Source organism: Bison bison, unplaced genomic scaffold (genome assembly GCF_000754665.1).
Source record: "Bison bison bison isolate TAMUID 2011002044 unplaced genomic scaffold, Bison_UMD1.0 scf7180017864371, whole genome shotgun sequence".
Taxonomy (NCBI): Eukaryota; Metazoa; Chordata; class Mammalia; order Artiodactyla; family Bovidae; genus Bison; species Bison bison.
In genome coordinates, this window is record NW_011494943.1 from 9,892,511 (window position 1) to 9,907,883 (window position 15,373).

At 54.8% G+C, this 15,373-nt stretch overlaps 2 protein-coding genes across 2 annotated transcripts in view; both read right to left on the reverse strand.

Moving 5' to 3' along the window:
- TIMP2 (TIMP metallopeptidase inhibitor 2) overlaps nucleotides 1–4,134 on the reverse strand; it is a 23,694-nt gene extending 19,560 nt beyond the window's left edge. Inside the window, exons 1-2 of the mRNA XM_010856519.1 lie at nucleotides 4,089–4,134; nucleotides 3,098–3,212 (exon numbers count right to left, since the gene is read on the reverse strand). Coding sequence (XP_010854821.1) covers nucleotides 3,098–3,212; nucleotides 4,089–4,134 — 161 coding nt within the window. The remainder of the gene's footprint in view (nucleotides 1–3,097; nucleotides 3,213–4,088) is intronic.
- Nucleotides 3,652–14,211, reverse strand: KIAA1731NL (KIAA1731 N-terminal like). Its single transcript, XM_010856271.1, has one exon. The coding sequence runs from the start codon at nucleotides 11,593–11,595 to the stop codon at nucleotides 9,919–9,921; it is 1,677 nt and encodes a 558-aa protein (XP_010854573.1). The 5' UTR covers nucleotides 11,596–14,211; the 3' UTR covers nucleotides 3,652–9,918.
- Nucleotides 14,212–15,373: the final 1,162 nt, after the last annotated feature.

The following is a 15,373-nucleotide window of genomic DNA, read 5'->3' on the forward strand; positions in this document are numbered from 1 at the left end:
AAAAAAGACACAAATGAACAATATCTATGAAACACAGACAGACAGAGAGAGCAGAACTCTGGCTGTCCAGGGGGAGGGGTGTGGGGGGAGGGAGGAATTGGGAATTTGAAATTGGCAGATGTAAACTATTATATGCAGGATGGATAAACAGCAAGGTCCTACTATACAGCACGGGGAATAATATTCAATATTTGGTGATAAATCATTAATGGAAAAGGATATGAAAAAGAATGTATATAATATAACCAAATCACTTTGCTGTGTAGCAGAAATTAACAGCACTTAAATCAACTACACTGAAACCAATTTTTTTTTTTAAAGGAAAATAAGCAAAAAGTACTCCCAAATAGCCAAGAGACCCCATTCCATTCCACACAATAAGGTCCATGCATTTTTCTCTTGTAAAAGCTCCTAAAGCTCTCGGGCAGTCTGGGTCCTTATTTGAAAGTGGGCAGCACCAGGACTCCATCCTGCCGTAGCCCCTCCCTGCGACACAGCCTCAGGGAAGCTCCCTGGCCTTGCTGGGACACAGTTACTCATTTCTGAAACAGAGAAACACCACCATCGCCAGAATGGGCACACCCTCAGGGTGAGGGAGGGGAGGAAGAGCTGGGCCTAAGAGATGCCTGGCACACAATGCATGCGCAGCTCAGCGCAAACACAGCCCCACGGCGAAGAATGGCACCGATTCTCTCACTCCCCAGGGGGGCGAGGAGTTAGGAGACCCGCACCACACTCACTGCTCAGGCCCAGGGAACCCACCCTGGGCATCGCGGACGCCAGATCTGGGTCTGGTAACAGCTTCCTGGAGGACCTGCTCTGCGGCTACAGACCACATGTTCGTCTTCAAAAAATTGTCAGAAAAGAAGAGAGTTAAGCCTATAATGTTCACTGGCCCCTGAGCTCCCGGCAGGGAGGTCGGGGGTGGGGTGGGGAGGATCTCTGATTGGGCTTGTCACCACGGAACAGGAGTTCAGATTCTTCAGGGTCTGTGAACTGAGTCTCAATGTTTTACAGAATGAAAGACAAAGAGAAGGAAAGAAAGTGAGAAGAAAGAGAGAAAAAAGAGCTCAGTTCTATGGAAAACCTTCCCCAAAGCATCAACACCCTCCAACCACGAAGGAGAGAGGCTGGGCACACTCCTGTCCACCTGGATGCGAGGTGCCATCTGGGCTCAGCACCCTCTGCATGGGGTGGGGGTGGGGAGACACATGTAAGTATTGGCAAAGGAACTGATTACAACCAGAGGATCCCATGGGCAAGCTACAGATAGCAGACCCAAAGGGAAACAGATGTCTAGGCCCCACATGAGAGGGAGGGCGAGATGGCATCTCAGTGGACCCCAGCCAGCTCAGCCACGGACATCCTGACCTTCAGCTTTCTGCCCCCAGCACGAGTCAGAGTGGGGACTGTCTTCCCTGCCAAGCTCAGAGTTGGGCTACCTTTTAAGGACAAACCCGGACCCCCATTCTGTTGTCCAAAGGGAAAAAGGTGCAAGGTAGGGGAAAGTCTTCAGTAAGAAAGCTTGCCTTCAAGAAGATCCAACCCAGGCAAGACAGATGGATGATGGGCTGGAAAACAGAGGAGCACCATCTCTACCTGCCAACGGCAGACAGAGGAAGACACAAGGAGAACGTTCCAGAAACACGTTTCCTGCACCCAGAACGATGGCATCACCCTGAGCTCTGGACTGGAGCCACTCCAAGTGAGGGAAGGGCCTCTCTGACACCCAGGCCCAAAGGACAGGGCTGGGGAGTAGCGAAGAGACCCAAAGAATCCGGGAAGAAATTAAAATCGAGGCATGAACTCCTGTTTACCAAACACCTGCTGCGTGCTGAGCCCAATGTCTGGCCCTGGGGCTGGGGATCAGGTTATGTCCTGTCTACCCCCACGAGCAGACAGCTCTGCTCCACCGCCCTGCCCCTCAAGAACCAAAAGCAGCAGCAGGAGGGAGGGTCTTTACAAAGATCCCTGTTCTGACTGCTCTGCACCCCAAAATGATGGCCTCTCCCCAGGCTGCTCAAATTTCTGTTTCTTTCCCTTCGGCTGTGAACACAACATCTGGGTTTGAGATCAAGGGTGATTTGCTGGCTGATGAATTCACCGCCAGATGTTGGCTACTGGAATGCACAACCGTGGACTTAATTCAAAGCACACGCGACCGCAGAGCACCCGGCCCCACCCCTGGGCTGTGGACACCACACGACGTCACTTCCCCCACTAGGAGCCTGCAAAAACAATCCTTAGTCCGCCCAGCCAGATATGGGATGGAAAAGAACGGAGTGGATGGAAAGTCAAGGTTGCGGACGACCATCCAAGGAACACAGGCGACGTTCAGACTTCGAGAGATGACGACAGCCCAGGCAAAACCAACGGAGGCCAGACTGTGCCACTGCCCTGGGTGGGGAGCCGGGGAGGGGACACGGAGAGGACGGGCAGGAAATCTTGGGTGTCCCCAGCACATGGTGTGGCCAGAAGAACAGCACACTTGACCGGCCCATGTTGATTCAAGTCTCTCCCACTGACATGAGTCCTCCAGTGTCTGCGGACCTTATCGGGGAAGCAATGGAGGCTAAGAATAAGCCAAGGACATAGTCTGTGGGGAAGCCAGACCCCCCAAGGAGAACTGCCTTTCTGAAATTCATTTATTTCACACTGAAATAAACTGAATTATCTTGTCTTGCCACGGGCCCAAATGCTCTCTGGAGGCACCCCATATGCTACGTGTATGTACTATAGGACCTTTCCCAGTGAGGCCACTCTGCCAACATGGGCTCCCGACCCCAGAGCACGGTAAGCCCCTGGATGTCAGGACTCTGACTTGTAAATGTTCACAGCCTTGCCCCAACACACTCAACATCCCTGAATCCCAAGCGCCCAGTGCCAGCCCTTGCACAGCTTCCAGCTTAATAAAAAAATCACGGGTCTGCCTGGAAGAGTTGTGGGCATCTCCAGGATTCGGAAAAACATCCATCTAAATACAAGGTCAAAATCCGGCCTGAACCATCTGAACCTTACGTGTGTACTGACTCAAGCTGACAAGGGTGGCTCAGTGTCTACAGAAGCCACCAGTCCTCTCCCAGGCCAGCGCACCTACCGCAGCCTCTGCTTGGACCTGGGAGGGTTGCCCAGGGAGATGGCATTAACCAGGACCCCACTGCCTTGCTCTTCAATCTTGCTCACAGTCACATGGAAAATGCCCAGTGGTCCCCCTGGTGAGGGACACACGGCCTGAGAGTCACCTACTGCAGGGGAGGGGTCAGGGGACTTTGGCCAGCACATCAGCCAAAGACCCTACTGGCCCCAGTCAAGAGTGGATGGGGGGCCGCTCTTTTGCTGTGCCTGGAATGGGAGCCCTGGTTTGCAAACAGAAGGGTCGCCTGGTCCATCTGCTTGTCTCTGGGAAGAATTACACACCAACCATTTCAGAACAATTCAGATAGAAACAATTTTGCTCCAGACAGGACCTTGTTCAGTTACTAAGTCATGTCTGACTCTTTGCAACCCTGTGAACTGCAGCACGCCGGGCTTCCCTGTCCTTCACGACCTCCCTGAGTTTGCTCAGACTCATGTCCATTGAATCGTGATGCCATTCAACCATCTCATCCTCTGTTGCCCCCCTTTCCTCCTGCCCTCAATCCTTCTCATCATTAGGGTCTTTTCCAATGAGTCAACTCTTAGCATCAGGTGGTCAAGGTACTGGAGCTTCAGCATCAGTCCTTCCTAGCCCCCACTCATTTCAGGCTGGGCTCCAGACCCCCACTCTCCAGCTATGCTCTGCTCCACTGGGGTACTTGGGAGGGGGCTGGAGGATTCCACACTTTTGTCTACACTCACTGGAGAATGGGCACCTCGAGTGTAGACATCTATACCCTCAAATCACAGAGCCACCGAAGTCTTTGCTTAATCCCTGCAGTGACATCCTGGGGCTGCCACTTTAGCTGACGGTCTCCTGTCCCTTTTGGGTGAACACAGTGACACTGTAGGCTGGTTGACCTGGCTGAGGCCCCTTAACCTTTGATTGATGAACGTGTTCCAAGTCTCAGGGGGATGTGAACGGGGGCACCTCTATCCTAGCTGCCACTAACCTTTGAGGCTAGAGTCAGGAGAGCGAGGGGCACCCTCTTCCTGCATCTACCATCCCAGACACACAGTTGGCTGCTCTGCCCTCTGAAGCTGTAATGGAATGATTATATTTTTTCAGAGCTGTGGCCTGGTATTACTGAAAGAGTTCTAACTGCTTGCATGTAACTAAATCATCTCAGGGGGCCATGGGGTGTGTGGTAAAGACACTGTGAGCCTTGGGAATGGGGTTGCATCTGCTTGTTTAGTGGGGGCAGGGGAGACAAACTTCTCTGGCTGGAGTGGCGATGGGGGGAGGGTAGATGGTGACTTAAGAGACAGGGTCATGCTCACAGGGACTGCAGACTGCTCTGATGCCCCACGTTTCAGGGCCACGCCCCTCCCTACTAAACAGCACATGGAAACAGGGTGTGGCTGCGGGTCCTGGGAGATGTCACAGGAATGCATGACGTCAGCGCTGGCCTGGTGCCTGGAAATCCCTGGGAGCATCCAGCCCCACCTCCCCTCCAGCCTCACTGTGCACCCAGCCCTCACCTTCCCAGATGTCCCTTGGTGGACACAGCCCTGGGAGCTCTCCCCGGGTACTCAGCTCTGCCTTTCCTGGCCTCAAGGCCGGGCCCCTTTCAGTCCGGCTGGGGGAGACCTCAAAGTTCGCTGCTTTCAGGGAAATGAAGTAATCAGAAACAGCCCTGAGATGCTGCAGGCAACTGAGGGTTTCATCTGTCCCTGCAGCAGCTGTGAGAGACCGCACCCTGCCCCCACCACCAGGTCCCCCAAAGCTTCCCAGACCTCCCCAACTCCAGGAGCCAACAGATGTCCAGGGCAGAGCAGGGCTGGGCTCTCTAGGGTGAGGTCAAGACTTGGCCAGCATGATTCAGGCCAAGGTCAAAAACTCCTGGAATGATAACTGCTCATCGCAGATGTGTTTATTCGGGAATCGAGGGTGGGGCAGGGACGGTGCAGACAGACAACAGGAAATAGCACCACAGCCCCAGCCCTGGTCCACGCTGCTTGAGAGCCTGCTACCTGAGGATCTGCCAGGCCCGCCCTTGTTGCTCAAGATTCTAGCACACACACGTGAGCGGCTGTCCACTGGATGCCCCGTCTCCATGGAGACCAGCTTGCCCATCTCCATTTTATGTTCGTTTGCTTTGGCTCCCCTGGGAAGCAGGAGAGAAGCAACTCTAGGAGAGCCTTGCCATGCAGACACACGCTGCAGGCCTCATTGCCCCACTTCAAGCTGCCCTCCTGACCGCCCCCCCCCACCCCAGGACCCGGATAGAACCGCGACTCAAGCCCCACCACCCTTCCTCCTTTCTTGCTGTCGGCCCAGTGGGATCTCACGCCAGAGGCCTTGATCACGGTCTCCTAAGCCTTGGGCTCGGGGCCCTTCCCATTCACGTGCTGCTGAATCACTTGAAAAAAATGCATCCTGCTCCTGGGAGGATTTGCTGAGAACAGTGCGGCTTTGTGGAGGGAACTGCTGCTCTGCACTTTCTCCGCCAAGACCCTGAGGAGGAGCCAAGCTCAGCCCTGCAAACCCAAGCCTGGAGCCCGGAGCGGGGGCAGGAGCAGGACTGGGCGGGGCAGGGGGCAGTGGGAGGCTGGGAGAGACGCTGGGAGGACTCCCGGCTACCCCGCCTTGCCTTCATCCCTCCCCACCCGCAGGCTGAGGAAGGGGCCGGATGGACAGGAGAGAAGCAAGGGGCAGCAGACAAAGGTCGCATCCTCACTGGTGGGCCGGGACCTTGGGCAGGTCTCACTTTAGGGTGTGAACACACACAGAGGGCCGGTGGCTCAGGCCCCATCCGCGTGGACACTGCAGCAGCAGCGGCCCTGGCGTGGGATGCTGAAGCACGTGGTCTGTGGGCTGACCCTGACGCACCGCACTGCTCAGGAGCCAGGGGCAGGGATGGGAAGGCGGGAATCCCAGGACCACACCTCCAGCTGCCAGTGTCGAGGGATTCTGGGCGAGCGGGCTGGGAGGTCATGAGCCCACTCCTCAGCTAGTCCTCGTGAGCTTAGCTCACCTGCCCCTTGGAGTGGGTGGTGTGTGGGGTGCAATCCACCCCCCCACCTCGTCTCCAGGCCGGGATGAGGGTAGGCTACGCTCTGCCATCGACTCTCCATCCTGTTACAGAGCAAATAGCGTGGAGGCAAGAAGTGGCCGCTCCTTATGGCCTCCTTCGGCTCACCGGAAGAGGCACCCCTGCCCCACGCCTCAATTTTAAAAACCTATCTTCCCGTCATTTTACATTTCTGAGTTTCTGGATGTTCTCGTGCAGGCTGCAACCCAGCACCTGGCTGGATGGGGGAGGGGACAGGCACGAGGACTCCCAGGGCAGCACCCACGGAATGCGGGGACACATCCAAAACCAAGGGTGCCCCCCTGGCCCCACCAGGGCAGGAGCTGTCCCGCCATCTCCGCTGAACTGCTGTCCCTTGTCCCGCTTCTTATCCGTCACTGCCGGCTCACATGTGCCCGTGGAGAGTGGACCTTGTGACAGGTACCCACAGATGCTGCCTGCCCCGTGTAGATTGCTTGGGCAAACGGGCGGGGGGGACGGGGCTGTCCACCAGCCCATCGGCCATGGAGGCCTTCCCGAGGGGCCACCATCTGGCTGCAAGGACGTGACCTGATGACCCAGAGAGAAACAGGAACAAGGAAGCTGCCCCAAGTGTGGGGATGGAAGCACACAACCAGGGGAACGTTCTAGAAGATGCAATTTCAGAGAGGAAGAGCCCATGGGGGAAGGAGGGAGGACCCCCTAGGAGGAGCCACCATGTCGGGGTCCCCACTGCTCTCTGGAAGGACTGGGTGGAAACTGTCCTGGGGGCGCTGCCCCAGGGTCCTTGGCACCTGCATCCGGTCGCATCAAAGTGACCAACAAGGAGTGAAGGCGGTGTCTTTGCAGACGCCACAGTGGGCCCCTGGGACACCACTGAGATCAAAGTGACCGGTGACGCCTCTTCTGGGAACCACTGGAGGGTCACCTGTTTGGGGGGAGGTGGTCCTGGAGGGCTGTTCTGTTGCTCACATTGCTGGTCCGGGCAAGAGAGTGCTCTAGACCACCCCGCTTCGGTCTTCCGCAGGTCAGGTGGAGAAGGGCAAGGTGGGGGACAGTGTGGGAGGGACCGTCCGGGCAGAGATGAGTCACCCTCCACCATGTCTCACTGCCCTTCCCCGACACCTACTTTTAGCTCAAGTGTGGCCAAGAGGGGACGATTCCTCACCTAGAACACACGAGGCGCAAACACGACCTTTGAAAGTGGAAACAAAAATAACGCATTCAAAGGCAGGCTTGCCCCTTCATCAGACTGTGGCTTCCAGGCCGAGTCAGGAGAACACCATTACTCAGTGTTTGGGTCCCATCGTGGCCACGGCTTTAAACCCGGTGACCCCAGGGTGTCCCCTCCACCCTCAGACCGAGGCAATCCCATGGCGACAGACGGAGTTCTGGCTGAGCACCTGCTGAAGGCCTGTGCCCCTCCCCGGGGGGAATCCTCATTTGGCCCAGGAGTGACAAAGGTCTCCCAGCCCCAGGACTTTTGTTTTTATTCACGCTGGACTCAGACCACACTGAGCGGCTCTGCAGCCCTGACCCATGACTTTGCAGAAGCAGATCAGAGAAATGGGGCTGGGATCAAACATTTTCTCTACCTCAAATGGGAAAGCCACAGACAACAGAGACCCACATGCTGGAGACATGAGATGGTGGGAGGATCCTCACTCAAAACTATTGATTTTAAAACAAAACCAAAAAAACCCCCAAAACCCACCAAACACCTTGCTGGATGCCATTACTGCTCCATACAAACGGGCACGTTCAGGGGCTGGGGGCTGGATGCTCAGAGACACGCATCCGGCCACTCACCCTGCCTCTCTGAGTATTCTTCCATCGCCATCTAAGTCTCTGTGGTCACTTGTTACCTGTATCCTCCACCAGAATGTAATGTTTCCGTGTGCGTGTTGTTCACTGTTCACCTCCAGGCTTGTGAGGCAGTGTCTGCCAGTCAATATTTGCACAGGAAAAAATGGTGCAAGGTCAGGCCAACATTTTCCAGAGGCAAAAAAGAGGTGAAAATGGGAAGGAAAGGAGGAAGGAGACCTTTCCCACACCTCCGTCCCAGCTGGGGTGGCCACACATCCCCAAAGCACTTTCTGATGCCAGGCCTTTTGACCCCCGTGCATTAGGGATGTTATTCTCATTTCGGGAACTGGCCCAAAACAAGCAGCGGTGGGAAGGAGGCTCAGAGGCTCCCACGATAACGTGACGCAGCAGCAAACCTGACACCTGCCTGTGAGATGGACAAACTCACTACGCTGGGTCCAAAAAAGCTTCCAAAAGACCACATGTGCTATAACATCCTTTTTATAGGGGTCAAGCGTAAGTAAAGCTGAACAATACAGGGTGTGTTCTGGTGTGTGAAGTGGGGACAACTCCCAAGTTCTGCGGATACACAATACAGCTAAGGAGGAACAGCATACAGAAGAGGGAAGGGGCACACAGATAAAGCTGGTTTTCGGCAAATATTTCAGATCTCAGATTTGAATGGTGGGCTCACAGGTGATGATTATACCGTCTACATGTGGGCAGGCTGGGGTCCCAACAGACCCTGCCTTCACTCCCTGTTGGTCACTACAGCTAGGCTATGGTGCAAAACTACGTAAGATTAAAAAGGCCATTGATGGCCCAGTGATGCCCACATACCATGACTGAAGAGGGGCTCCTACTCAGGACAGCTGAGGTTCCTGGAAGGGAGGGAGGGAGGCCCATCTCCTTGATATGTTAAGCCCAGGGGTCAGCTAATGCTGGCTTGAGGGCCAAAGCCTGCCTACCCCTTATTTTTGTAAATCAAGTCTTATTGGAACTCGGTCACACCCATTCATTTAGTCTATGGCTGCCTTCCAGGCATTGAGTAGTTGCCACAGAGACGATATGGCCAGTGAAGCTTAGAATGCTACTCTCAGCTCCTTGCAGAAAAGGTTTGTCCACTCCATTCCAATCCTTAAGTATGCAACTGGTAGATAAAGCCCCATCCAGTGTAGGGTCTCTGTGGCTACTGAGGCTTCTGGGTCAGGGGTACAGCTGGGAAAAAGGCAACCGATCAGACACCCTATTCCCCGCCGCCTCCCTCCCCCACCACTGCCAGCCCCAAAGGAGTCTGTAGGGCTGTGTCACTGAGAAGCATTTCCCCTTTCTTTTCTCCTCTTTCCTCTTTCTTCCTCTTGCTCCCACCCCCTTCTCTCCCTCTCTGCCACTTTCTAATATTAAATTTACAAGAATGTTACCAAGTGATGTCCTATGAAACGACGTTGCTTTGAAAAGACGGAAAGATTTTCGTTAGACCTCTCCGTGAACGTCTCAGCCACTGGCTAAGCAACTAATGATGTATCTTTTGAAATTGCGCCCGTCTGACCTTGGATGCCCCTCAAAGTCCAGTGTTTATTCGACTAAAACATCTGAAGCGCTTAAATGTACCTGGCACTTCCATCTGCGCTCGCGGTACATGAAAACAGCCTCAGCTCCAGGACACACCTCTGGGCTAATGCTGGCCAGACCCACATACCGCGCCCTACACGGGTTCTTATTTTCGTGCTAAGGATTCTTTCCGAATAGGACTTAGTTTTTAAAGGCAAGATTGGGAGTAAGTAGGATTTCTGCAGAGGAACTCGCGCCAAAAGCACAGGAGGATGACTGATGGCCCATTTTAAAGAGGCTACGGGTTTCTGAGCAGATGACGCAAATACAATCGCACAGGCTTGGGTACTACCAGTTCCGGCAGAACGCCCAGTTATCAGTGATGTATTTATCATGGGTGGGACTCTCACTTTTAACATATTTTCTGAAACTCCAGCAAGCGTTTCCTGGCTTCTTTAAGAAACTGCTTGTGCAACTTGTTTTGCTCTAGAATCTGCTGTTGAATGTCACGGATCATCTGACTGTGCCTGTCATCGTCGACGATGGCAGCCGAGGGGGAAGTGGGGCTGCGGTCATACCCGCCTTCCTTCTCTGGGTCTGGAGGGGAGTCAGGCTTCGGATGAACCAGGCGAGCTTGCCTCTGTCCCCTCCTGCCATCTTTCAGCTCCGTCTGGAGGTCGGCCTCCAAGCTCACCTTGTGGTGTTCGATCTGCTCGAGCAGGTCCAGCTGCTTTATGCTTCTTTGCTCCACCTGCATCTTCTGCTTCTGCATTGCTGCCATCAAGCCAACCCTGTCTGCCTGTTCTTGCGGGTGAAGCTGAAGGGAGCCCTGCACCAGCGCATCCAGTTGGGCCGGTTCCCATCCGGATCCAGGGCTGCAGAAGAGCCAGTCCTTTTCATCCAGAGAGGTTCCTGCCCCAGGAGACCAAAGTGTACTGTCGCTCTTAACCACGCCCTTGGCCATCCTATGGTATTTCTGGTTCTCGAGCTTGCTTAGAAACTTTTGCAAGCTGGTTCTGGACGGCGTCAGGTGGGCTTCCATCCCCACTGGATTCGTGGGCTCCCCGGCAGACACCACATGAATCTCTGCATCTCCTTCCACCTTCTCTCTCTGGCTCTCCCTTCTCCGTGCTTGCGTCTCCTCCTTGAAGTTCTGGTCTTCCCCAGGGCTCTGCTCCACCCCGGGCTTGAGATCCAGCTGCGAGGTCAGGTGTTTTTTCAGCTTCCTGTTGGTATCAAACAACTCTTCGAAGGCAAATTCCAGCTCTCTCTGCCACTTGCTCTTGTTCCCGAGCTTCGCGGGCGGCGAGGCCCCCCTTCTGTGGGTCGAGCCGACTGGACACAGCTGTTCCAGGTGGTCGGCTTTGCCTTCGGGGCTCTGATCCAGACAGTTGTTTTTCGGGCCTTGACGACGAGCTGGCCGCTTCCCCAGCTGCCTCCTGCCCTCCCTGGCTGCATCACTCTCCTGTTCCTCCAGGCGCTTGATCCCCTCCGGGGCAGCCAAGAGCTTCTCCACATTTGTCCCATGACGGCAGCCCCCGCCGGTCTTCGTGGAAGGCGCTCGTTTTCCTTTGCTCCTCTCCGGGGGGCTCAGGGAAGGGGGACATGGGCCCGTGGCTCTGGAGGCCCCCTGCCTCTCTCGGTCCACTGCTCTCCTCCGGGACGTGGCGCACCAGGGTTGCCGTCGGGCCAGCTCCTCCCTGCGTCCCTTCTCCTCCCTGGTGGCCACTCTGTGCTTCCCCCTGGCCCTGGGCAACCTGGCTGCTCCCCGCTGGGCCGAGCCCTCTGAGTCGGGTTCATGGTCCTCAGCCCGTTCGCCCCCCGAGCCCAACAGATGCGCTAAGTACAGCCGCCCCAGGCCTCGAATTTGCTGGTCCAGGGCCTCCGGCCACTCTGCCTTCAGCTCCTCGACCAAGCGCTGGAGCAGCTGCGTCTTCCGCTGCTGGGGGTCCTTCTGTCTTCTCTGCGGGGCCAGGGCTCCCTTCTCTCGGACCTGGAGCAATCTGTCCGAAAGGTTCTGCCTCGAGAACCAGGCTTCCTTGTCGGGACTGGGGCTCTGTCGAGCAGCTCTCTCCGAGCTTCTTCGCATGTCAGGGACTTGTACAGACACAGCTTTGGAGAGAAGGTGGTAGGAACCGAGAGAGCGGAGGTTCAAGGGCACCAGGGGCCGAGAGGCCACAGCTGCCACGGCTGTTCTGGGTCAAGCCCACCCGGAAGGAGGATGCACAGAGCTGCCCTGAGTGTTCCAAGGAAAGCGAGACCCTGGAGACAAGGCAAAGGGGGGACTCTGAGTGTGGCGGGCTGGGGGTGCCTAGGGGAGGTGACCCGTCCCTTCAGACTGTCCTCCAGACCCCCACCCGCAAGGGCCCGTTCTCAGCTCCCGATTTCTGTCTCACAAGCCTCCACACAAGACCTGCAGGGCAGCTATTCTCAGCAGAGGGTGGTTTTGCTTCAGAGGGGCACGTGTGGCCATTTCTGGAAACAGTTTTGGTTGCCACACCTGGAGGAGGGGGCAGTGCTACAGGCATCTAGTGGGTGGATGCAGGGCTGCTATGAAACAGCCCGTGATGCACAGGACGGTGGCCCTGCGACTAGCAGGGATCTGGCCCTCAATGTCCACAGTGCTGAGGTTAAGACCCCACCTTAGGAGACGAGTTAGGGCTCGGGTCAGGGGGGTGTGTGCAAATGCCTGGCCCTCTGGAGGGAGCTACTTATAAATGAAAGGAGGAAGGAGTGTAGGAGGAACACACCCCGGCAAGAAAGGTGTGTGCGTGTGTGCGCGTGGGTGGGGGGAGGTGCACAGATGACTGCAGATCGAATGTTTGTACTAAAATTCAGTGCAAACAGAGGTTAAGCTGGTGGTATCTCTTTTTTCACATCTCTTTGGCATCAGGCAGGGACACGTGCTCCACCAGACCTTCCTAAAGAAGGACCTGCATTTATATCAGAAAAAAAGAGTATGGAGCCTGTGGCCACTCACAGCTGGTGTCCAAAAACGCCATTATTTGTGGGCTACATGAGCCGCCTCCTGGACAGCGGAGCCCACTTCAGCTGTGTAGGATTCCCTTCCCTTCTTTCATCTTAGGGTATGAGGGGTGGAGTCAGGCTGAGCAAATTTTAGCTCAAAGTAATGGTGGTCCCCAGAAATCCCACTGCATCAATTGGAACAACTAATGTGAACTGTGCGGGCTGCCCTCCACTCGTCTTTTTTCCAGTAACCCTGGAGGTAAGGAGTTATCGAGGGTGCAAGGGTGAATGAACCTGTGCACCCCTGGTTCACAGGTGGGGAAACTGAGGCAGGGAGCAACTGAGAAACTTGACCCAGATCACACAGCTGGCAAGTGGCAGCTGCTGCTCAGGTAGACATCTCGTCTTTGACCAATGGTCACATAGCCACCAGCTTTTGGTAACTGTGATCATGCAGTTAGACATGTGGAAACCTGGTTAATACCATATTCTACCAGTCTGCCAACCCCCATGATGAGCAAGAGGAGAGAGAAAGAGAAAGCTAGGGCGTTAAACACAATGGTTGATATTTTCAACCAAAGTGACACGGGTATCCACATACAAAAAAGATTAATTTAGACCCTGTCTTACCATATACAAAATTGTATATCATATACAAAAATTAATGCAAATGGATCATAGACCTTAATGTAAAGTCTAAAGCTACAATTAGAAGAAAGCAAAAGTGTAATTTCATGACCTCAGACTAGGCACACATTCTTAGATACAACTCCAAGAGCAAAAACAATATAAGAAATTGATAAGTTTGGCATCATCAGTATTAAAAACCTTTGCACTTCAAAAGACATTGTTAATAGGTATAAACATAAGACACGGACTGGAAGGAAATACCTGCAAATCACACACTCAACAAAAGACCTGAATCAGTTGGTATAAACTACTCGTATGACCCAGTAAGAAGACAACAAACAATCCATTTAAAAATGGGCAAAAGGCTGAAATATACACATCACCAAAGAAGGTTTATGTATGGCTGATAAAAGCCCATAACAAGATGGTCAACATCAACCCTCATCAGGGAAATGCAAAATGAAGATACCACTTCACACCCACTAGGATGGCTACAACGAAAGAGACAGGCAATGACAAATGTTGGCGAGGGACTGGGGACATCGGAACCCTCACAGGCTTCTGGTTCCTGGTGGGGATGCAAAATGCTGCAGCTGTTCTGAAAAAGTTTCGCAGTGTTATACAAAGGTAAATGTATGGGACTTCCCTGATGGTCCAGTGGTTAAGAATCTGCCTGCCAATGCAGGCGACACTGGTTTGATCCCTGGTCCAGGAAGATTCCACATGCCTCACGGTAAACTAAGCCCACGTGCCACAACTGAGAAGCCCCTGCAGTAAGAAGTCCAAGCACTGCAACTGGAGGGTAGCCCCTGCTCACTGCAACTAGAGAAAGCCCATGCCAAGCAATGAAGACCCAGTGCAGCCGTAAGTAAAAGGTAAAAGTAGATCTACCTAAGTACACGCCCAAGGAAAAGGAAATCATGTCCCTACACGAAGAAAGGGAAGCACAGAAACTGAGTAACTGTCCCAGCTCACAGGGATGAGCTGGGTTTGAATCTGAGTCCCAAACATCAGAGACAGCTTTTCCTACCCTTAGGAATGACCACAGGCTTCCCTGGTGGCTCAGATGGCAAAGAATCCGCCTGCAATGAGGGAGCCCTTAGTTTGATCCCTGGCTTGGGAAGATCCCCTGGAGGAGGGCATGGTAACCCACCCAGTATTCTTGTCTGGAGAATCTCCATGGACAGAGGAGCCTGTCCAGCTACAGTCCATGGGGCTGCAAAGAGTCAGACATGACCGAGTAACTGAGCACAGCACAGGAATGCCCATAGGGGTGTCCAAACAGATGAGGAGAGAGACAGAGCTGTGAAGGTTTCTTTGTCCATCTTGGAAGACAGCTGGAGAGAACAGCGTAAATTGCACTGCTAACGGGTGACGATCAGCATAACCTGGATGAGCGTCTCCCACTCTGGAGGGCCCCCACCCACTCAATCACCCCGTTACAGCCCAAGCCAGGGCGGCTGGGGCAGGCGCCCCAGTGCAGGCCAGTTGATTTTCCTAGAGACATGCAAATGGATGAAAACCTATAACATCTGGATGGTGACCTTGGGGAAAAAGCCCAGAAATTAGTCAGCTCCCTTGTTCAGGAACTGAAAACCCTAGAGCAACTGGCAGATGCACCTGGGCCCTCTGCCCATGTCCCCAGCTCCCTGAGGCCCTCATCCCCAAGCCCTGCCCTGCTCACTGACCAGACCAGAATGCTTTGGGCGTCCAGTTCTCCCTTGGGTCTTCTGCTCCTGCTCCCCCAGAGGGGGACGGGCTGGGCTGTGACCGCCACCCTCAACCCCTCAGGAAGCCACAGCCCCGTCCTTACAGAAGGCCCGCTCAGCACGGCCGCCGTGAGGAACACTGGGCCCATTCTCCTCTCACCCTCTGCCGTCCCTGGTGCGCAGAGCCAGCCCTCGGTGGTCACCTGGGCAGCGGCTCAGATGACTCTTCAGCCAAGGCAGACCCCCTCCCAGGCCACCGGGAAGCGCCCAGGCCCACAGCAGCCCTCCTGCCTTCTAACCCCTCAACGGAGCCTCCAGGGCAACCCCAGTCCAACGAGGAGGAATAGTGACCACAAGGGAGGCGGTAAGGCTCTGATGCCAGGCAGGCTGGATCGAAGGGTCTCACCTGAGCCTCCTAACCAGGCTTTTGTCACCTCCCCCATCTCCACGCCACCCCTGCCCTCCTCCCCGGCACTGTGGTTACAGCCACTGTTCTGACTCAGCCAGCTGTGTCCCTTCAGCATCTGCAACCAGCTCCCTGGTCCGCAGAGCAAGTCTCCA

Bases quoted from the DNA above. Each gene is read 5' to 3' on its own strand.
- KIAA1731NL (XM_010856271.1), bottom strand. From the start codon at position 11,595: ATGCGAAGAAGCTCGGAGAGAGCTGCTCGACAGAGCCCCAGTCCCGAC.